This window comes from Onychomys torridus, chromosome 17 (assembly GCF_903995425.1).
Source record: "Onychomys torridus chromosome 17, mOncTor1.1, whole genome shotgun sequence".
In the NCBI taxonomy this organism is placed as follows: Eukaryota; Metazoa; Chordata; class Mammalia; order Rodentia; family Cricetidae; genus Onychomys; species Onychomys torridus.
The window spans coordinates 16,925,752-16,950,058 of record NC_050459.1 but is presented as its reverse complement, the minus strand read 5'-3'; the positions used below and the strand labels follow the sequence as shown (position 1 = coordinate 16,950,058).

General features: G+C 42.1%; 1 protein-coding gene across 1 annotated transcript in view; it reads right to left on the bottom strand.

Moving 5' to 3' along the window:
* The window catches only part of LOC118569176 (phosphatidylinositol 3,4,5-trisphosphate 3-phosphatase TPTE2-like), a 61,612-nt gene that overhangs the window by 15,810 nt on the left and 21,495 nt on the right, over positions 1-24,307 (bottom strand). Inside the window, 6 exon segments of the mRNA XM_036166902.1 lie at positions 4,420-4,525; positions 7,736-7,816; positions 9,686-9,747; positions 15,715-15,803; positions 15,924-16,005; positions 18,362-18,422. Coding sequence (XP_036022795.1) covers positions 4,420-4,525; positions 7,736-7,816; positions 9,686-9,747; positions 15,715-15,803; positions 15,924-16,005; positions 18,362-18,422 — 481 coding nt within the window.

The window sequence follows — 24,307 nt, the reverse complement described above, 5'->3', positions numbered from 1 at the left end:
AGCCAGGCAGATCTCTGTAATTTGAGGCCAGCCTGGGCTACCAAGTGAGCTCCAGGAAAAGATGCAAAGCTACACAGGGAAACCCTGTCTCAAAAAACAAAAAACAAACAAACAAAAAAAATTTACAAACTGTTTAAGTGGATCTTAAAAATTTAAAAACATATGCCGGGCGGTGGTCGCACATGCCTTTAATCCCAGCACTCGGGAGGCAGAGCCAGGTGGATCTCTGTGAGTTCAAGGCCAGCCTGGGCTACCAAGTGAGTTCCAGGAAAGGCACAAAGCTCACAGGGAAACCCTGTCTCGAAAAACCAAAAAAAAAAAATTTAAAAACATAAAAGTAGAACAAACAAAAAATCTGTGAAGTGGAAAATCTCCAGCTTACCCATCGCCAAATATGTAACCAATATCATTAATTTTTTTAGGTGATGAGAATTTTTGTTTTATATGTATGTATGTATGTATATATGTAAACATCTTGATCGTATTTCCCTCCCTTCTCTCCTCCAAGTCCCTCACCCCTCTCCCTTCTGCCTTCCCTCCCATCCACTCTTCCTCTGTTTTTATTCAGAAAAAGGCAGGCCTTCCATGGATATCAACAAAACATGGAGTATCAAATTGTAGTAAGGCTAAGCACCTTGCCTTCTCTTAAGGCTAGGTAAGGCAACTTGATTTTTTTTAAACCTAATCAACTGTGAATATTTGTTTCCCACATAAATGTGAACACATATGCCCCTTTCTATTTTGCAGAAATAGTTTCATATAATGTCATTGCCTTAGACTTTGTCAAAATTTGGGTTTAACCAATTGATAAGTGAAGGAGAAGTACGATGTTACAGGTTTTGCAAAGTACCACACATGAACAGGCAGGAAATGACTGAACTTGACAAGTAAGTGCAAGTTACTGGACACAGCTAACTTTCATTTCTATGGACAGATTATTTGTAATCGTCAATTTTCTTCAAAGTAAAAAGTTACAAAATAGCTCAAAGGCAATAGAAGGTACTCTAAACCTGAACAGCAGCACTAGACAGATATGTATCTATTTTCAAGTCCTTTACACCTTTCCATTCTCTTTCTATTTTGACCAAATTCTTTAAGGTAAGGTTATTCTTATTAAAAAACAAGGCTAGTTATTGCTATGGGTACTGTCATAATGTTAACTGACATGAAGGCCTCCTGAAGTCTAGTCTGTAAATCTAGAGCAATCCTCTTTTTAAGACAAGGGTTATAAGCTCAAGTTTCTGTCCACAGGTCTTTGTGAGGAATCTTCCTTAGATGGTCCTTAAAGGCCTCAGCCTTATGTTAAGTAGAAATTAGGAAATCAAGCCCATGAAATGCCCTGCTAGATTCTACATGTATGTGTATGTTTGTGTTAGCTCCTCTGGTCTTTGACTAAATCTTTAATAAAACTTTGTAGTGTGAAATAAACAATGTCTCCCCAGGGCTTAAATAAATGTGAAACTATTATTGAGGTAAATTGTAGTCTTATGATTAGATATCAGGTCAAGACAATGGATGAGATACTCGAATTTACTAGAACATTTGTAATCTTAGACTTTTCAAGAAACAGTTTTTATTCTTAATGTTCATATTATAGAAATGCATTAAAATCTCATCAGACTAAATCCCCTTGACCACACATAAGAAATTGAGGCATAGTACACACTTAGCTACTAAACAGTCTGTCATTAGCTGGTTTGGTTTTATAGTTGCATTTATATTTCTTAGTGGAAGAAATTGTTTCATCAGCATAAGGTGCTGCCTTTTGTGGTGCAGAATACATCAGTGTAAATCTCTTTTCCAGGCCTCAAAGATGATGGAAAAGAAGGCGAGGGACGCATAGCTGCTGCCACCATCTTTTTATCACCTACTGGACAAGGCGACATCTACCCTCCCTAGGATGAGGAAGAGGGATCTAACCACGGTTGGAATAGTGAGGCCAGTATTGGGCACTACCTACCTGTGCCTCATAATTCCTATGGATCTTATAGGTCCCAGGAAGCATTAATGGGCTTTGCCCAGACAGCTGCTCACTGACACACTCAAGCTGTCTCCTGCTTGGACAGGGCACTCTACTTATATACTGCTCCTTTTGAAATCTACACACAAACAATAGGTTGAAGTTTGGTTCTGGAAGAGAGAAATCTACACAGTTCTGTAGGAATTCCTTAAAATTTCCAAGGTAAATGAATGTATGTAAACAATCTTACAATGGCAGTTTTAATTTGTATCTTAAAGATTTCTTTCTGAATAATTGTGCAAATGTCAACGACTATACACCTAGGTATGATTTTTGTGTAGCTCCTTAGGAGGCTAGACATCCTAGGTCATCTGGAGGATGCTAGTGTCTGGTAATGGTTCTCATGGCACCCAGCACTTAGGACTCTGCATGGTCCACTACCTAGCTGACACAGACTTTTAAGTGTTCAGAAGCATCTTTAGTGGCTTTCTTGGCAGTGGAAATGCCACAGCCCTGTTTCTTCTGGGTGAGACATTCATGCTTTCCCACTTTGCCTAAGAGTGAGTTGTGTATGTGGGAAGCACGAAGAGTGATGGGGAAATAGATACAGATACTTCCTTTTCTTCTCATATCTCAGAGGTAGAAAGCCTACCATGTCTCCTTCCTTCTATGGGTGACAGTAGATCCTAGTCACGGCCTCTCTCCTCTTACATTCTAGAACAAGCCATTAGCTCCATGGAAGATGATGAGGATTTCTGCTACTGGTAATCATTTGTAGCAGTACAGGGGATATAAAGCACCCTGACAAAGTCGCTTTCTCCAAACCCTGCCCATTTCATGTAGATCCAGGTAGAGAAGAAGCAAGGGTGGGCGCTTAGGAAGCCTTTCTTCATTTCCAGCCCCATGTGCTCTGAAACTCTGGATGTTCATCTTTGAGCTGGTTCCCTCCTTTGCCAACCACACAGGAACTTCTTTAAAAATATTTGTGTTAGTTCTATGAGAATTTACATACAACTTGTGATCATCTTCATCTTCTACCACCAACGCTCCCAGATCCACCCCTTCCATACTTTGTATCTATCTGTTCTTTAATTGAAACCCATCAAGACAAGTTTGTACTTTCCAAATACTCTTGAATGGTGGTCTTCCACTGGAATGGGGCTGACTTACCAGAGGCTAGCCTCTCAGAGGAAACTGACTCCTCTTCTTCCGGCAGCCACCACTCACCAATAGCTCCTCAGCTGGACATAGGACCACATGCCCAATTTCCCCCTGCACGCTGGGATTTGGTCTGGCATGGGTTTGCACTAGTCTTGTGCATGCTGGCACAACTACCATGAGTTCCCATGTGCAACTTCCCCACTGTGTTAGGAGGACACCATCTCCTTGCAATCCTCTGCCACCTCTTACAATCTTTCCACCCCCTCTTTCCAGTGACCTTGGCCTTGGAATGGTGGTGGTGGGGGTATGTCCTATATATGTTCCATTTTATGTGGATGGTGAACACGGACTCACAACTGTAGACAATCAGAGACTGAAGACTCTACCCAAGGACTTCTAAAGGGCAGGAGACACTGGAATAAGCCTGGTCTAACATAAGACTTAGTAGTTATGTGGCAATAAATGAAACATTTGCTGCCTGGGTATTTAAGCATCATGACAGAGATGCCAGTGAAGGGAAGGGGGTAAATGAACAGATCAGGTGATGAGAAAAAGGGTCTCTGAAAGGGCAGGTAAGAAAATTATATGAGGATGTCTCTGCAAGATGAACCCTGAACTAGAGGTGAACTAATACAAATGTTTTTTAAAGAAGTTCCTGTGTGGTTGGCAAAGGAGGGAACCAGCTCAAAGATGAACATCCAGAGTTTCAGAGCACATGGGGCTGGAAGTAAAGAAAGGCTTCCTAAGCGCCTACCCTTGCTTCTTCTCTACCTGGATCTACATGAAATGGGGAGGGTTTGGAGAAAGTGGCTTTGCCAGGGTGTTTTATATCCCCTGAACTGCTACAAGGAATTACCAGGGGGTTGGGGATTTAGCTCAGTGGTAGAGCGCTTGTCTAGCAAGTGCAAGGCCTTGGGTTCGATCCTCAGCTCAAAAAAAAAAAAAAAAAAAAAAAAAGAATTACCAGGTAAACATGGAAAAGAAGAGTTCTTGGGTACTCAGGGCTATCTTCTCTTCCTGCCCCTCCACTAAGGCTTGGCCCCGAAATCTACCCTGGACTGAGGTCAGAGAAGCAATGAGAAGCGACAGGGGATGCCTCTCCCATCCCCCACAGCAGCGGATGAAGAAAAGGGAAGGGAAAGGGACACTCAGTTGCTGTCAACAAGCTGCCACATGGCCAGTGGGTAACTTCTGAGGTAGGAGCTTGTGTGTGAGGCATTGTAAGCAGACAGCTACCCCCCAAACATGCAAACACCAGCCCTTCTGCCCAACCCTTTAGTTCCAACTAAAGCACTTACCATGAATAGAATAAATAATGAATCTTTTTATCACAAGTAGTTTTCTTGGAGGGAGATTGCTTTGGTAGCTAATTTTCAGTTTTTCAAAATATTTAACGTATCTATTCTGCAAAAGCAACAGAAACCTCAATTTAAGTGGGGATGAAAAGTCTAAAGTCAGCAGGACTAACCCTGCCTCCTTTTGTTCTTCCTTCCCACCTCCCCCTTTCTACAAAGACTTTGTCAGGTACAGCTATGGCAAGGAAACAACTGTAGGATGCTATTACGTAGTTGGGCATATTTCAGATATGTTGTCTCATGAGTGAATATCTACCCTATACTTTCCCTATGAAATGTTGCTCACAGGACGTTCCTCAGATCTTTCTTCAGGAAGCTGAACCACTCTAGCGTTGGACCAACTGGGAAGTGCTAACAAGATGAGCAGTCATGCTTCCTACTAGAAATGGAGGTCTGGGACCAGTGAGATGTCTCCGTGGGTAAAAGCACTTGCTATGCATGCCTGAAGAACTGACTTCAAATCTCAAAACCCATGTGAAAGAAATCCAGGCATGGCAGAGCACTCCTGTAAAACAGCATTGTAGTGTACACAACTGGATCCCTGGAGCTCACTTCTACCCAGCCTAGCCCACACATCAGTCTTCTGGTTCAGTGAGAGGCACATCTCAGGACGCTAAGGTAGAAAGCAACAGAGGAAGGAAGATGTCCAGTGCCTTCCTCTGGTCTTGCACACTCACATGCATGCATGCACCATACAAACACACACAAACACATTCACATACAAAGAAAGAAAAAAATGGAAGTCATGTGTCTTTCTGTCATGTTTTCTCTTTATATAGAACCTAATTAAAAATTACATATGATGTGCATGTACAAGTGTATATTTATGTGTTTGTGTATGCACACATAATTCATGAAATTAGAAAGGGCATCATAGACTGGGCGGTGGTGGTGGTGCACTCAGGAGGCAGAGCCAGGCAGATCTCTGTGCATTCGAGGCCAGCCTGGGCTACCAAGTGAGTTCCAGGAAAGGCGCAAAGCTACACAGAGAAACCCTGTCTGGAAAAACAAAACAAAACAAAACAAAAACAAAAAGAAAGAAAGAAAGGGCATCATAGGAGGGAAGAAAGAGACCTTAAAGGAATGGGGACACAGGGAGAATGATATGATGTATTGTAATAATACAATACAATAGAATACATAATAATATAACTCTTATTATATGTATTCCATATAATAGTGAGGAGAAGGGGATACTAACTGAGGGAATGATGGAAATGAGCCAGAGGGTAGTAGGGTAGCTCATGGATGAGAACAGTGGGCACAGGGGCGAGAATGAATGGGGACAGAATATGACACATGTATGGAGACATCATGGTGACATCAATTATTTTGTATGCTAACCTAAAATGCTAATTTTTAAAAAAGAAATGACAGTTCTAAGAAAGGTTTCTACAAGTCCTTAACTCTGAAGTGGGTGCAATGTGGCCAGCAGAGTGGTCCACAAGTCACAGAATGTGATGGTGGATACATACCTCTACTAAACTGTTGGGGCCACTAGTACCCAACCAAGGGCACTCTAGTCCATGACCTTGCCAACTCACCTCAAATCCATCATAGGTGAGCCCTTGCGCTGGTAGCCTTGATAAATGACATTAAGGAGGTTTTTGTTTTGCTTTGAGGCAGGGTTTCTCTGTGTAGCTCTGGCTGTCCTGGAACTCTCTATGTAGCCTGGGCTGGCCCCCTTGAACTCACAGACATCCACCTGTCTCTGCCTTCTGAGCACTGGGATTACAGGCATGCACCACCATGTCTGGCAGATAGTAAGATATTTTAAAAAGAGTCCTTATATCAGCTGTCATGCTGAAATCCTTGTGGGGTAAAGTGATCTGTCAGCTGGATTTTCTTCAAAATAATTCAGGTTTGGGTAAAGGTGTACAGAGTGGTGCTTGGGGGACTGAGGAGAATGGGAGATAACCGGTGATGGTCGGCTGGAATGATGCTGATGTGGTATGATGACCATGAAGTGGTCTGTTCTCTTCTTGTGTATGTGTTATAGTTTGAGGTTTGAGGTTATGGTTTGGCTCCCTCATCTACTGCCTTCCTCAGGGACAAAGTAAAGGGAGCAAATGACCATGAACCTAAATTGAGCCAGACAAACCTTCCTACCTTTAAACCGCTTCATTCCATATTTGACATAGCACAAACAATTCTCACTAGTATAGGATGTTTGGAAAATTCCATAATATACTTTTTTTGAAAGAACAAAAGGCAATAAATAGCATATATTTCACAATAGTTAGTATATGGAATTAAATGTGACATCTAGATACACACATGTATATGAAATACAATATTATCTAATATGTAATAAATATTTTTTGAGACAAGGTTTTATCTAGGCTAGCCTCAAAACTGAGATCCTTCTGCTTTACTCTAGGATTATACGCCACCATGCCTTACTCATAGTAGTGTTGTCCAAAATACTTATTTTTCTTTTTCATTCTGGTTTTTTTTTCAAGACAGGGTTTCTCTGTGTAGTCCTGGCTGTCCTGGAACTCACTATGTGGTAGACCAGCATGGCCTCAAATTCTGAGATCCACCTGTCTATGCCTCCCAAGTGTTGGGATTAAAGACATGTACCAAAACTGCCCAGCTCATTTTTCTCTAATATAACTTCTCTCCCTCTCTCTGCCCCTACCCCCTTACAACACATATACACAGACACACACAGAGACATATGCATACACACAGACACTGACACATACAGAAATCCACAGAGACATAGACACATAGACATACACACACAGAAATACATACAGACATACACATATAGAAATACACAAAGACACACACACAGAAATACACAAACACACACAGAGACATAAAGACACATACACAAAGACACACACACACACACACACACACACACACACACACACACACACGTGACCCATCCAAAAACAGTTCCTGTGATGCTCTTCAGGGATTGAATTGTTTGTGTGTTTGCATAGGTGTCAGGGAATTGAGTGGTAGACTTTATATGATGGTTACAGGTCAGGACCCTCTTACTTTGGGAGGGCTAATCAATGCCCTCTAGAAACAATAACAAATATAAAATGTAAAGTAGAACGTTCCGGGCAGATCACAAGGCTTGGCATCTGAGGTGGGGCTCTCCGCCTTAGGGAGGAGGCAAAGCCTGGGACAGGGCATCTGAGCACTGTCAACTGATGCTCAGACTGGAAGGGTGGGATATGAAATTAATGACAAGCACTGATGCCTCTCAACCTCCCACAGAACCCTCAGACAGAGATCTTACCTGAGAAGGGGTCTCAATTCCTTGGAACTTAGAGCTGCTGCTTTTATCTGTTCTCCTCTCCCCAAAAATGTAAAGACTTTCCTGCCGGAAAGGAGACAACATGGCCATAGTTTAGCTGTACTCTTCCTTAAGCTGGCGGTCTCTGGGTAGAAGCTATCCCAAATAGCCCAGCTAGAAAGCCAGACCTCTAGACCAAAGACTCATAAATACATGGAAAGGCTAGAAAGCATCTGGTCCAAACTTTCTACCTTTCATTTTACAAACAAGGAATGGTCCAGACTCCAGCCAGGGAACCATGGTTAACTCAGGGTGCCACTGAACCTAGAGCTCATTCATTCAGTTAGATTGGCAGGCCAGCAAGCCCTCGGAATTGGCCTGATCCACTTCTACAGACCCTCGCATGTTGGGGTTACAGGGCATGCACACCTGTGTGTGGCTTTTGACATAGGTGCTGGGGATCTGAACTCAGGTCTTCACGTTCCAACTCCAGGCTCTTTACTCACAGACCCATCTCCCCACTCTGTCCAACAAAGCTCACTGGTTTGATTAGGTAATATGACCAGCAAGCTCCAGCAAACCACCTGTCTCTAGTGTCCTACCCTCCCATCCTGGGGTTATGGACAGGCGCATGCTACCATGTTTTTAAGTGGGTGCCAGGGTTCTGAACTCAGGTTCTTAGGCTTATACAACAGGCCCTTTCCCCATGGAACCATCTCCCCATTCCCTCATTAAGTTGATTTTCTTGCTCATTAACTATTGATTTGTAATGTAAAAGTCACTGTGCCAGGACACCTTTTTTCCCTTTTCACCTGTACCTATGGCCCCCAGGCATTAGACCAACTGGCTCAGCTGCAGGGCAGGCGTGGCATCACCCACAGGCCCCAGGGACCACAGGAAACCAGGATAAAATACCCATTTTCAAAACCTGTGTGTTTGAGTTATAAAAGCAGGGTGGGTGGTGAGATTCTGGAAGTGCGTATGTTTGGAAGGCAAAGACCCTCCTTTACAGACTGTAGGAGAGATAAACAGAGCTTTCTGAAGTAACCCCTGTGAGTGCTAAACTCCCAGCAAGCTCCTGAGGCAAATGACAGAATTCTGCTTCAAAATGTGGAAACAGGACCAGCAAATGGCTCAGTGGGTAAAGGAGCTTGCCGTCAGACTGGATTACTGGAGTCTGATGCCCAGAAGCCACACAGTGGAAAGAAAAACCAACTTACACATACATTCTAAATAAAGGGTTTTTAAAAAAAGGATTTTCAAGGAACTGGAAAGAGCCCAACTTGTCTCCTCAGACATTTCTAGCAAGGCCAGACCTCTCCCCCACACCGACTTTGACAAAGCAGAGACAATCACGTGCTGTTGTGAGTTGGAAAGTGATCATTTTTAATGACTTACCAGTCGTGTAAAGATGCTAAAGTCCTTTGGAAGCACTTATCTAATGAATCTTGATATTATTCTTGGGAAGAAGGAAGAAGTCATGTGATTGGCAGTGAGGGAGGGGGAACATTTTGACTATGTCCTATAGCCCAGGCTAGCCTTGAACTTAAGATCTTCCTACTCCAGTATGGTGTGCTGGGATCACGGGTAAGCACCGACAAGCCCGACTGAGCCTTTTTACATTTGTGTGAGTTGGCTTAACCTACTTTATCTTAATCCTGCAGTTACTGTACCCTGCCTCTGTTAAAATGTTGATAACATACATATCATGATTTTTGTATTAATTTTTATTTTTAAAAATAACGCACTAAACTGTGACAAATCTTAATTACTGGAGTATTTTGTATTCTCTTTGTGTCTCTTTGACCTTAGCCTAGTCCTGGCCAGGGTTTCTGAAAACCACTCTCCAGTTTAACTTGTATGAGTCATGACTGAGAGGATCATAAACACAGTGGTGCTTCCGAGTAAACACATTCAATCCATGTGAGACAGTAGAGTGATGCTTTTTCATACCTTGGCATTTAAAACTATTTCGCCAGCAAGGAGGCAGGCACAAACCATTGTTCCCGTTCTTCCTAGAGAGAAAAGAGGCCATTTAAAGAGTCATTGTTCATTGTAGTGTTCAGTGTGAGAACTCACTCCAAGGACCTGGGGAGATGGCTTAGAGCTCCATGAGCAGAATGCATCAGGACTTGAACTCAGAACCTAGAAACCATGTTGAAAGCTGAAGTGACAGTATCAACCTTGACCCCAGCACTGGGGGTGGGTTGTGGGGGTAGAGTCAGGATCCAGAGGTTTGCTGGCCAGCCAGACTAGCCAAAACAGCTAACTCTTGGTATAGTGAGGAACCCTGTCTCAAAAATAAGGTAAAGGGCCAGCAAGATGGCTCGGGGGCGTGGGGGGGTGAGGGGAGTGGGGGGGTGGGAGGCGATCACTGCATAAGCTGACTGACCTAAGTTCAATCCCCAGAACACACAGGGAGAACCAACTCCCCCAAATCATCCTCTGACCTCCACATGAGCACCATGGCGTTCACACACACACACACACACACACACACACACACACACACACACACACAACCTATATACATTAACACACAATATATATATTTTAAGGAGAAAAAAAAATGAAGAGATCCCAAGGTCAGTTTCTGACACCATGAGCAGAACTATCTAAAATGCGTTTTGTACAAGTAAACGTGCTTGCCCCAAGCAGCCCAAATTACTGCTCTGTGGCTATACCTGGAACTCGGTGTCCTACTGTGGGCATGCTACATGAGTTGCTGCAGACTTTTCTCCAGTCTCTAATGCTGACATTGCAGTGGAGATAAAGACAATAGCCTTGGCAGGGCTCCAACACTAAACCACTTCTTACAGACCTGGCTTTGTAAGTAATATAAACAGAACACCCACAACACCATCTAGCACTTGCAATGCCTATTATTCCTTCCATTTAAGAGTTCTTAGTTAAAACAATTTTGCCCACAGTCTCATGCAGTCCAGACTGCTCTCAGAGTCACCACAGGTCTGAAGCTGAAGGCCCAGGGCATGGATTTCCTTCCCATCATCCATCTGCACCCCCACACTATTTTCTTCCATAAACGTCTCTTCTCACCTTAAGAGATGAGATAAAGATTTGAGGTAGAGGCCGGGTGGTGGTGGCGCTCACCTTTAATCCCAGCACTCGGGAGGCAGAGCCAGGTGGATCTCTGTGAGTTCGAGGCCAGCCTGGGCTACCAAGTGAGCTCCAGGAAAAGCTACACAGGGAAACCCTGTCTCAAAAAAACAAAAAACAAAAAACAAAAAACAAAACAAAAAAAAAAGATTTGAGGTAGATACTCAAATCTATCTTCTTCAAGGCAGGCTCGCACAGCCTGTTTGCTTCTGCCAATTTCTGTGACTTGGGTCTTCAGCAGAGTGCTAAATGGCGGGGCCTCAAATCCCAGTGACAGTGTGGCAGAGTCAGCGAAGAGAAAGAACCCGAGACTCACTATACCACCTCTTTCCAGGGGTGGTGAGGGACACAAAACATCTCATTTGAGGGGTCTCAGCTCAACTGCTGGTGGCCAGCTGAGGTTATGGTTGGAATTCCAGGGGCATTCCAGTACTGGCTAGGAAATGTTTTATTCCACAGCAATGGTAGTCTTGATTGAATGCTTTGTGGGGTGAACAAACAGGGGTTTGGCTTGGGGGAAGCCAAACTGGCTCCATCCTGGGCCCAGTTGTCTGGAAAAGTACTTTGGTTGGAGGTTATTCATTTGCTGAATGTTTTAGTTTTGGAGGAGCCTACAGGGTTTAGCTTAGGTATAAGCCACCAGTGTGCACTGTTTCTACCGTTCGGGGTTAAGCAACTGTTGAGACCTCTTTGGGATCATCTTTTCAGCACTGATTTGCGCACGTCATCTCCACCAACTAGGAGCTTGAGATGGGCTTAGAATTTTAGAAAATTTGTTTGGAGAGCACTTGGTCAGTTTGGCTTGCATTACAAACACACAGGTGTGTGTGTATGTGTGTGTGTGTGTGTGTTTGGTGTGTATGTGGTATGTGTGTGTGTATACTATGTGCATGTGAGTATGTGTGGTGTGTAAGTGTACATATGTGTGGTGTGTGAGTGTGTATGTGTGTAATGTGTGTGTGGTGTGTGAGTGGTGTGTGACTGTGTGTGGTTTGTATGAGTATGTGTGTATGTTTGTGTGTGTGTGTGTGTGCAGTATATATGTGTGTGTGAAATGTATATGTACTTGTACAGAGAATGCTGTCCTCTGTTGCATTCTGCCTCATTGTTTGAGATAAGGACTTAAAGGTGCTGAAGATCACTGATTTGCTATGCCATCTTATTATCAAGCCCTAGACATCTGTCTGTCTCTATCACAGCATATGCTGGTTACAGATATGCCGGTTTTTACATGTGTTCTGAGGATCAGAACTCAGGTCATTGTGTCCACATGAAAAGCACTTCAATGATTGAACTGTCTTCCCAGTACATCTTTTAAAATTTTTTTCAATTGATTTTATTTAGCAATACAATATATAATTCCACTGTACCAGAGGCCACTACAGAGAACCATAGCCAATCAAAACGCAGAGTTGTGGAGACCAGTCCCAATGGATACATCTACAAAAGAGCCCCACACCTAAGGCTCAGGGGACATTGCAGAAGAGAGGGTGAGAAGATTGAAAGAGTTTGCTGTGAGATTGTCTCCTAGCGACACCAGAAGCTATACCCGTAAAGTCTTGCCAACAAATGACTGCCCAAATGTGAGCTGAACGAGGAGGATACTGATGAACATGCCAAACTGGATGGAAAAGCCCACAGGGCCTCACAAAGCCCCATACAAAGAACTAAAGGCATCTGAGGAAAGCTGGGAGTGGAAGGAGGTAGCTCTCCCCAGGGCAGAGCACACCGATTGGCTGGTCTAGTACCAGACAGCCCTGAACATACCTGTGAGTAATGTTATGTGGACTCAACAGGTTCCATTTGGGAATGCATATGTATATATATGCATGCAATAACAATTGAAAAAAGAGGCCATGAGATTGAAAGAGCATGGGGAGGGGTGTATGGGAGGAAGGTTTGTAGGTAGGATAGGGAGAAATAGAATTAAAATAAAATCCCATAAATAGAAAAGAAAACCATAAAGCACAGCTCATGCTGCCCATAAGCTCTTGGATGGGTGTCCTCCCAGTGAGACATAAATGACCTACTGGGGGACAGACTGCTAAGAAGATGGATGCTCCCTCTCCAAGAAGCTATCAAGTGCAATAGGTCCTTAGTTACGGGGGAACTTTGTGCCCACCTCCCATCTCTCTTCTGGGATTCTGTCTGGTGTGAACTGTCACAACTGCTGTGAGATCTCTGGAAAGTATTGTTTTCTTATCGCTGCCCACTGCCTCTGCCTCTTACAACCTCTCCCTTCCCTCTTCCACAATGGTCCCCGAGCCCGGGCAGAGGGGGTGTGATAGAGATGACTCTGCAGTCTTTCATTTTCTATACTTGACTAGTTGTGGGTCTCTATATTAACCACCATCTATAGCAAAAAGAAGCTTCTCTGATGATGGTTGAGAGGCGCACTAAAAATGGGAATAACAAATCGTTAGGAGTTGGTTTAATATGATGTCCATTTAACAGTCTCTCCTGGAGTCTGTGAACAATCTTAGCATAGAACTGACCCAATGATAGTGTCATATGTGAGATTCAGCTTGGGGAATGAATCTCAAATCCAATCAGTGGTTGAGCCGGGCGGTGGTGGTGCATGCCTGTAATCCCAGCACTCGGGAGGCAGAGCCAGGTGGATCTCTGTGAGTTTGAGGCCAGCCTGGGCTACCTGGGCTACCAAGGGCTTCCAGGAAAGGCGCAAAGCTACACAGAGAAACCCTGTCTCGAAAAAAAAAAAAACAAAACCAAAAACCAAAACAAACCAAAACAAAACAACAAACAAACAATCAAATGAATAAATAAATAAACCAGTGGTTGATTCCTCCCATTCCAGCAGTAAGCATGCCTTGCCAACTGGCCATTACTATAGTTTCCAGGGGTCACAGCTGGCTAAGAGTAAGGATTGCTTTTCCCCTCTGCTAGCATGAGTAGCACGATCCAGCACTATGAAAGCTAGCCGGTAGGGATGTAACTTCCAGGTAAGTACCAGCTTGATCTCTCCATGTTCTAGGACTAATCTATGTGGTATCTTCAGCAATAGGGTCTTGCTGTCAAATTCTGGAGGGTAACCAAGAGCACTGGCAATAGCCTGTGATGTTTGGGGGCATGTGGGACAGCACTGGGCAACAACTTCAAAAGAGAGAACCCATTCCTATTCCTGATATTGGGGTGGAGAATTAAGAAGAGAGTTCTCTATAAAGTATGAATGGCCAAGAAATTTTTTTTTTTAATGTCCAATATCCTTAGCCATTAGGTAAATGCAAATTAAAACTACTTTCAAGATTTCATCTTACCCAAGTCAGAATGGCTAAGATAGGGGAAAAATGACGACAGATGCTAATGTGGATATAACGTATGGGAAATAGTTTGTACTGCTGGTGGACGTGCATACAGGTAAAGCCACTATGGAAATCATAGTGGAGGTTGATCAAAACTCTAGAAATAGATGACCCACATGATCCTAAACCACTCGAACATATACCCACAGGACTCCATATCTACTATAGAGACGTCTGCTTTTCCATGTTAATTGTTGCTCTAGTCACAATAGCCAGGAAATGAAACCGGCGTAGATGTCCATCAACTGAGGAATGGATAATGAAAATGTGGTACATCTGAATAATGGAGTATTAGTCATCTACTAAGGAAAACAGAATTATGAAATTAACAGGTAACTGGATGGAGCTGGAAACTATCTTTCTGAGTGAGACCCAGAATGACAAATGTAGCATGTTTTCTCTCGTTTGTGTCTCAGTGGGTAAACAAACCACACTGAAGGGTAGTCCCCATGCCCAGCAGTAGATGGCCATCACAGAATGAACTCAACGGTGTTTTCAGTTATTTATTTATTTATTTTTTATCTTACTGGTCTTTGTATATTATGGTTTCCAATTTTGTGTGGGCTTTGTGTGCATGTATTTCTTGTTCTTTTTCATTTTTCTTTTATTCTGACTTTAAAAAATTGGCCTGTTTGGTTTTTAAAGATAGAGAGAAAGGAGGCACAGAGTTGTGTGGGTGGAGAGGTGGGGAGCTGGGCGATGGGAGAGGGGAACCACTATCAGAATACAGTGCACATATTTTCAATAAGGAAAGTACTTCTTTTCTAAAATAGAACAGTGACAGATTTAGTCGTTATGCCGGTGGTCTCAGTATTTGGAAGGAGACAGGAGGATCATGAATTGGAGGCCCGCCTGTAATACATGGGGAGTACAAGGACTGGTTGGGCTATTAATCCAAACTTTTCCTCAAGGAAAAGAGAGAAACAAACAAGCCCAAAACAAAAACACCAACAACAAAAAACATCTTTCTAAACAAATAACAGCAACAACAATAAAACCAATGAAAGTCTAATGGTATTTCCAAAAGAAAACATACTCATGGCCAACAGGTATATAAAAACGCACAACATCACCAATCGTCAAGGAAAAGCATATTAACTACAATAAGTATGATAAAGTGATATATGTTAATTAGTTGCATTCAGCAACTCCACAATAAATATAACAACAAAAATAAAATGCATTTCATATATATAAAATCTGTCAATTAAAAAGAAAATATAGCCTTAAAATAAAAAGTGTTATTCTATTTTAAAGATAAAACATCATTGGTATTTTTACAGACTTACATTGTCAAGTTAAGAGTAAGAGAATCCAAATATTTAGTAAGCAGGGGAAATATTCATACCCTTCCTTAACTCTGTTTTCTCCTTCCCTTCACTCCCATGGGCCTCTCTGCACCTCTGCCATTTCCTTCCCTGTCTTCTTACATCCTTCTGTCCTGAAGCCAATTATTTTAAAGTGTTAATGATTAGTATGATCAATAGCGTTAGTTCTCATGCGTGTTTCTTTTCAAAGAGGAAAATTTTAAAAAGGCAGTATTACCTTTTCCTCCCATACAGTGAATCGCCACAACGTTTTCAGGATGTTGAGCCATCCAATCATTTACTTCCTTGGAGAACAACAACATTTCCCTGATTTCCAAAAACAAGATTTTTTTTTCAATGAAAAATTTTTCCAAAATAGTAATTTTCTATAACTCTGAGTCTCGGTATTTAGCCCTTATCTGACAGTCAGTGTGGAGTTAGACTCACTCAAGAGTGGGGACATTGTGATCATCAACCATGATTCTGCGGACCCTGTAGTGGAAGTTCTTAGGGTCATAAGCGCTCTCACCTAAAATAAATAATACATATGTCATACATCTATGCCTAGTAATGCAGCAAATGATAAAGTTATACATAGATTTAGAGTTTCAATTAGAAAATTCCTTATCTGTCTTCAAGAGTAGTTTTCTCTGAAAAACAATTTTTCAGAGTTGCAAAGAAAAAAAAAGTTTTGCAATTTTCCACCTCAGGCAGACTAAACTCTTTTTTTAAATTAAAAAAAAAATTATTAGAGTTTCTCTGTGTAGGCGTGGCTGTCTTGTTACTTGCTCTGTAGATCAGGCTGGCTTTGGACTCACAGAAATCCACCTGCCTCTGCCTCCTGAGTGCTGGGATTAAAGGCATGTGCCACCACTGCCCCAGCCACCACCACCACCTGGTCACTAAACTCATTTATTTATTTATTTATTATTATTATTATTATTATTATTATTATTATTATTATTGTGTTTTAATTTTATACATCAGCCATGGGTTCCCCTGTCCTCCCCCCTCCCGCTCCTACCCCCACCTTCCCCCCACCCCCTCCCCTCCATTCCCATGTCCTCCAGGACCAAGACACCCCTGGGGATTCATTTAAACCTGGTGGATTCAGTACAGGCAGGTCCTGTCCCCTCCTTCCAGGCTGAGCATGTGTCCCTGTGTAAGCCCAAGGTTCCAAACAGCCAGCTCATGCACTAAGGACAGGTCCTGGTCCTACAGCCTGGGTGCCTCCCAAACAGATCAAGCTATTCAATTGTCTCACTTATCCAGAGGGCCTGATCTAGCTGGGGACTCCACAGCCGTTAGTTCATAATTCATGTGTTTCCATTCATTTGGCTATTTGTCCCTGTGCTTTTTGCAATCTTGGACTCAACAATTCACGCTCTTGCAGACCCTCCTGTTTCTCGACAGTTGGACACCTGGAGCTCCACCTGGGGCCTGGCTGAGGATCTCTGCATCCATTTCCATCAGTTATTGGATGAGAGTTCCAAGACGACTGTTAGGGTGTTTAGTCATCTGATCACCAGACTAGGTCAGATCAGGCTTTCTCTCGACCATTGCCAGCAGTCTACAGAGGATATATCATTGTGGATTTCTGGGGACCTCTTGAGCACTCCGCCTATTCCTGTTCTCATGTGGTCTTCATTTATCATGGTCTGTTATTCCTTGTTCTCCCTTTCTGTTCTTGATCCAGCTGGGATCTCCTGCTCTCCTAAGCTTTCTTTCCCTCAAACCTTGCCCTTCATTACTTCCACTGTCGTCCAGGTTGTTCATGTAGATCTCATCCATTTCTCTGACATTGGGTGATCCCTGGGTCTTTCCTAGGGTCCCATTTTCTAGGTAGCCTCCCTGGAGTTGTGTAGCAGTCTAGTCATCTTTGTTTTACATCTAGTATCCTCCTATGAGTGAGTACATACCATGTTTGTCCTTCTGAGTCTGAGTTACCCCACTCAGGATGATTTTTTCTAGATCCATACATTTGCCTGCAAACCTCATGATGTCATTGTTTTTTTTTCTGCTGAGTAGTACTCCATTGTGTATATGTACCATATTTTCTTTATCCATTCTTCAGTTGAAGGGCATCTAGGTTGTTTCCAGGTTCTGGCTATTACAAACAACGCTGATGTGAACATAGCTGAGCAAATGCCCTTGTGGTATGATTGAGCATTCCTTGGGTATATGCCCAAGAGTGCTACAGCTGGGTCTTGGGGGAGATGGATTCCCAATATTCTAAGGAAGCGCCATATTGATTTCCAAAGTGGCTGTACAAGCTTGCATTCCCACCAGCAGTGGAGGAGAGTTCCCCTTGCTCCATATCCTCTCCAGCATAAGCTGTCTTCTGTTAAACTCATTTTTAAAGGAAGCTTCACCTTTAGTTTTCTAGTGACTTCTCAGTACATAGTTATAAGTGTTAGAAACCACAGAGCAGAGACAAATGTAGTTGACAGAGATGTTGGCTCCTGACAATTTTCATTTAATATACAGGCATTGAACAAATCACCAGAGACAGAGAGGTAAACTGAGGTATAATATTCCCAAAGCGTTGCATTTTTGGTTTTTTTTTTTTAACCCAGTGTGCTCTCCTCATCACAACCTACTCCAGGTGGGTTAGAGAGCACACCTGCGAATGTTCCTCACCCTAGAACAGACATTCCCTAACATGGCTCACCTGCTCTGCCTGTTCGGTCCTTCTAGGCCCCCTATGCCTCTCTCCTGGGGTACTTTGCTGGATGAGCTACCTTTCCGACCACATGAGGCCATCACAAGGTGGGGAATTTAACTCTAACTCTAAATACTTATGAATAAATGAAATGTAAGAGAGGAGTCATCAGAACCAATCTGTTCTCTACCTACAGTCACACAAAAGTGAGTCGTGTACATACTGCATAGATTGTAGACTTGATAGTGGTCTGGATGCTTGGAGTCAAGGAACCGCACAACCTCCTAAAGAAAGACAGACACAAATGTTACCTATGCAGTGTGATCCAGAAGTAAGCATGGAGCAACTAGGGGTAACCAAAAATGGTTACTATTGCTCCACCTGCTTCTCATTGACATGGTCCAGTGAAAATCCCCTGAGTATGTGGATATGTAGATTTTACATCCTCTGTAATCTGCTATTAAAGAAGGTTGAGATACTCATATTAGCCTCTGCCATAATTTGAATTGAATGCCCCTATAAGCTCACATGTTTAAACACTGGCTCCCCCAGCTGGTGATACAGTTTGGAAAAGTTATGGAAGTTTGCTGGAGAAGTGGGCTACTGGGAGAAAGTATTGAGGCTTTATATTATAGTATCACTTGTTCACTCTCTTTCCTGAGTGGATACATTGTGACAGAAAAGAAATTCTCCATGATACATAATAGTCAAAGCACTAAATGTACTGAAGAAGAAAGAACATTAAAAGCTACAAGGGAAAAAGACAAAGTAACATATAAAGGCAAGCCCATTAGAATACCACCTGACTTTTCAATGGAGAATCAAAAGGCCAGAAGGGCTGGATGGATGTTCTACAAACTCTAAGAGACCATAGATGCCAGCCCAGACTACTATACCCAGCAAAACTATCAATCTCAAAAGACGGAGAAAGACATTCATGGCAAAGCCAAATTTAAGCAGCATCTATCTACAAATCCAGCTCCACAGAAGGCACTAGAAGGAAAATTTCAACCTGAAGAGTTTAACGCTTTCCAAAGGTTCCACAAAAATAAGTCTGGGGTTATCTTATCCGTGTTTACACACAGTGTTCCTACAGGGAACTTTTAATTAGAAAATATTGTAATGAGGCAGAATGCTAGATTCCCCTCTCATCTGCATCACACACCACATAACTAGATTCCATTAAGCTTTTGAACTGCTTCTACACCTTTCAAAAAAGTTAAACTATTTCATTGTTTTAGATTGTTTACAATATTCTAAATTTTGGGGGAGGTTGCTATTGTCTTGTTGGTCATCACACTACAGAACACAAATGAAATTCACTTAACTTACAAGAAGACAGTAGGATCTGAACTTTAGAAGTGTTTGGGATGAGCCTGGAAGTTCTGTCATTATATAGGCATTGCTCTTTCAGGTAGTAGTCCAGCCTTGATGATTTCTAACTGTGTTGAAATGGTTTTACTGATAAATCTCTGTGGTCGCCAAATCTTTACTCCAAGAGCAGAGGTTTTCAAACAAGGGTGCACTGGTATAGACTACAAATATGGCTTCTGCTTTTATAAATTATTTGGACTTTGACTATTTTCCCCTCCCTTCTATTTGTTGCTTCCATACCAGAGCAGATTGCTGTCTTGATTTTTTTTTTCATGACAGGTCACATGAATTTCTCTCTTGCTAAAGATGTTTGTTTTTCTTTTAACATATTGACATGTGAAAAGGGATATATCAACTTCATAAATATTTCCATGAGGAAGTTAAAAATGATGAACTTAAATGTTGGATGATTGGCCTTCAGAAAGGACAAACTTTGCTCCACATACCCTGGTCCTCTTCAGGGTTCTAAGGAGTGTACTTCAGAATGGCAGGACATTTTATGCAGACATGGAAGTGATTAAAACTGCTTTTTAGTCACATGATTTGGGGATTGTATAGAAAGCTTATCTTACATCTTACATATATATCATTATTCCAATCATGACTTTAATTTAGGAATGCATTTCTACCAAAAGAAAGCTTGGAGTAAATTTCTATTCATGTTATAGGAATTGTTACTAAAAGAAAAAGGAATCTTGCTGTTTGCGGGTTTTATTTCATTTATCTAAATATGGAGAACTTCAATTATGGAAAATTAAAATATATATTAATAACAGATCATTTATTTATGTGGAAAATTTTTAGTTCTGGTATTTTTTTCAGAATTGATAAATTCAAGTATGTTTTGTTTTCAAATGAGAGCCCATTAGCTTCTTTCCCACCACATAAAATTGTTTTTCATAAAAGTCACAATAATCATTGCAGCCTAAGGCTTTGGGTCTTACAGATTTTTCTTTTTAAATGTAAGACCTTTTAAACAAAATAGTAGTTGCCATCTCTTTGCTACTAAATATTTAGAATTACTGTGTAATTGTAAACAAAAATATATAAAGCTTTGAATATAATACTGTAGCAAAAAAAAAAAAAAAAGTTAAGGCTGTTCATCATAGCTGTGTGGCCCCACATCCTGGTACTGACTTTCTGGGTTAGTTACTTTTCCTGTTGTTGTGAGCAAACACCTGACAGGAAGCAACTGTAGGGAGAAAAGGGGTTTTGTGTGTGTGTTTGCTTTGGCTTATAGTCCATGGACAGAAGCATGGCAGCAAGTGTGATCCTTCTAAAAGAAGAGAGTGGGCAGGAAATGGGTAGGCCATCAAGCCCCCAAACCCTCCTCTAGTGATCCATTTCCCTCAGTGATCCACTTCCCCCAGTGATCCCCTTCCCCCAGTGTTCCACTTCCCCCAGTGATCCACTTCTCCCAGTGATCCCCTTCCCCCAGTGATCCACTTCCTCCAGTGAGGCACCAAGTAATAAAGGCTCCACAGTCATCCTTAACAGTACCACCACCCGAAGAACAAATATTCAAACACATGATCCTTTGAAGCATATGTCACAGTAAATCCACAACATACACATAGGAATAGCCAATAGTTCTACATGAAAAATATATATGCATACATGTTTAAGTTCCAGATGTAGTATGAATCCCTTTATACTTTACTCAGTGTCAAAAACTGATCTTAAGGATTTGATGTTTTGGTATGAATCCATCTTTGACTCAACTTGTTTTACCTGTTTACTGATCTAACTATTTAGTTGGCCAGAAGACCTCAAATACCTCCCAGTCAAATGTACATAAAGTATCCAGAGAAAACTTCAGCTCTGCTACACAATCTACTGCCAAATGAGCAGTTTCTGTCCCTATCCAGAATAAAGAGAAACCAGCCACATCAAGACCAAATATTAAAAGGTAGTTGAGAATGATTTCCAAAATATATAAAGAACTCCAAAAACTAGATATGAACAAACCAAACAATCCAATTAAAAATGAGGTGCAGATCTAAACAGAGAATTCTCAACAGAAAAATCTTAAATGGTCAAAAAGCAAGAAACACTTGAGATGTTCAACATCCTTAGCCATCAGGGAAATGCAAATCAAAATGATTTTGATATTCCATATTACACCTTAAGAATGGCTAAGATAAAAAAAATACAAGCAACAGCTCATACTGGAGAGGATGTGGAGCAAGGGGAACACTTCTCCATTGCTTGTGGGAGTACAAACTTCTACAGCCAATTTGGAAATGAGTGTGTTGGTTTCTCAGAAACCTGGGAATCAACCTATCACAAGACCCAGCTATACTGCTCTTGGTCATATACCCAAAGGATGCTCAATCATACCACAAGGACACTTGCTCAACTATGTTCATAGCAGCTTTATTTATAATAGACAGAACCTGGAAGCAACCTAGATGCCCCTCAACCGAGGAATGGATAAAGAAATCATGGTACATTTCCACAATGGAGTATTACTCAGTTGTTAAACACAAGGACACCAGAAAATTTGAGGGCAAATGGATGGAACTAGAAAAAAATCATCCTGAGTGAGGTAACCCAGACTGAGAAAGGCAAACATGGTATGTACTCATTTGTAAGTGGATACTAGCTGTAAAATTGAGGATAAATATGCTACAATCCACAGATCCAGAGAAACTAAGTAAAAAGGACAGTCCATTGGGGGACACCTGGATCTCCCTAGGAAGGGGAAATAGAAGAGATTTCGTGAGTGCCCTGAGGGCAGGTGGGGATGGGAACATGATTGATCAGGTTGGGGGGCACAGAGGGGGAGAATGCTGAGGGGGATGCCGGAGAAGGTACATTTTGGTGTTAAGTAGAAGCCTTGTACAGGGAAATCTACCAGAAGTCTATGGGGAGGACCCCAGCTTAGACTCCTAGCAACAGTGGATAAGTAGCCTGTGACCAGATTGGTGTCTGACCCAATCGTCATCAGAGAGACACCATTCAGGGACTGATGGAGGCAGATGCAGAGACCCAAAGCCAAACTTTAGGTGGAGTTTGGGAATCCTGCAGAGGAGGTGGAAAAAGGAGTGTAGGCTCCAGAGAAGTCAAGGACATCATGGGAAGGCTCACACAATCAACTAAGCTGGACTCACAGGGGCTCAGAGATACTGAACTGACAGCCAGGGAGCCCGTATGGGACTCACCTAGGCACTCTGCATATATGTGACAGTTGTGTAGTTTGGTCCTCTTCTGGGACTTCTAATAGTGGGAACAGGGGCTATTTCCAACTCTTTTATTGGCTTTTGCGACTCTACTCCTTATACAGGGTCACCTTGCCCAGCCTTAATGCAAGGGGAGGGGCTTAGTCTTACTGTGCCTTAAAACGCCATGTTTTGTTGATGTTCATGGGAGACCTGCCCTTTCCTGGATGGGAAGAAGAATGGGTTGAGGGTTGGGAGTGGGGATATGGGGAGGCTGAGACCTTGATGTAAAATAAAATTTTTAAAAAACTATGACATGGACAAATAGAAAAAGAGATAAAAGCCAAATATCTTGACAGGTGTGTAACCCCAGTACTCAGGAGACAAGGAAGACGGTTAGTTCCAAGCCAATTTGAGCTAGAAAATGAGACCCTGATTTAATTCCACAAAAAGAAAGAAAAAAGAGATAATGGCATATCCATAATGGAAGATTGTATTGGTTGTTTTATGAAAAGCCATACAATCTAGCAATCAAGTTCTTGCTCCTTACCTAACTAAAGTGAAAAATGTATGCCTATACAAAAGTCTGTATTAAAATATTTACAGTTTTATTCATAATCACCCCCAAACAAAAGAGTTATCCATAATGGTCTTCAATAGGTTGATGCAGCGACTAACTGTAGTACTGTCTATGCAAGGAATTATTATTCAGCAATAAAAAGAAATCAGCAGTCAATTCATTTAATGGTAAAAGGAATTCTGGGAGAAATGGAGTGATATTTCTAACTGTGTGAAACAGCCTCACTAAAGAGTATAGGGGAAAATGCTGACTTCATTGCTGGCAATCAAAACATGTCTGGTAACATATGGTGTCTTATGTTTCCCTTGGTGGGGTCAAGTTTATCTTAATATACAGTACATGTATATCAGAAAAAAAAAGATAGCTGAGAAGATTTTAGGATTTTAGGTAAAGTATGTGTGGATTTTCTCAGTGGCTGAGCCTTTGTGTGGCTCCCTACAATCCTCGAAAGTTTTCCTTCAGATGCAAAAGTGGAAGAAATAACAGGCCCCTTTGAAAGTCTTCTTGCTACAGCCTTTATGTGTCTACACCTGCATCACACCCTTTTCCCCTACCCATCTGGCGAATTCCTTGCTACAGAAACAACAGATGTTACAGTCTATTTGCTGAATGCGGCCATAGTTTTTGTTTGCTAACCCTATACCCACATCTGGAGCATCTAGGCTACTTAAAGGCAGCACTGAACATTTCTTTGTAAGTAAAGCTCAGGTTTATTTTATCCTTGGGTTGGGGAGATAGTTCAGTTTGTACTTTGCAAGCATGAGAACCTGAGCTTGATCCCCAAACCCCCCTTAAAAGGCTGGACATGGTCAAATGCTTATAAGCCGGCACTGGGAAGATGGAGACAGGCACATCCCTGGAGCTCACTTGTCAGCCAAGTTAGCCTTGGTGAGCTCCAGACTGGTGACAGAGTCTGTCTCAAAAACAAAGTGTTATCTGATGAACAGCACTCATAGCTGTCCTCCAGCCTCCACACACACCCACACACCCACACCCCACCCCCCCCCACACATACACACACACACACATATGATACAATAAAGATTTTCAAGAG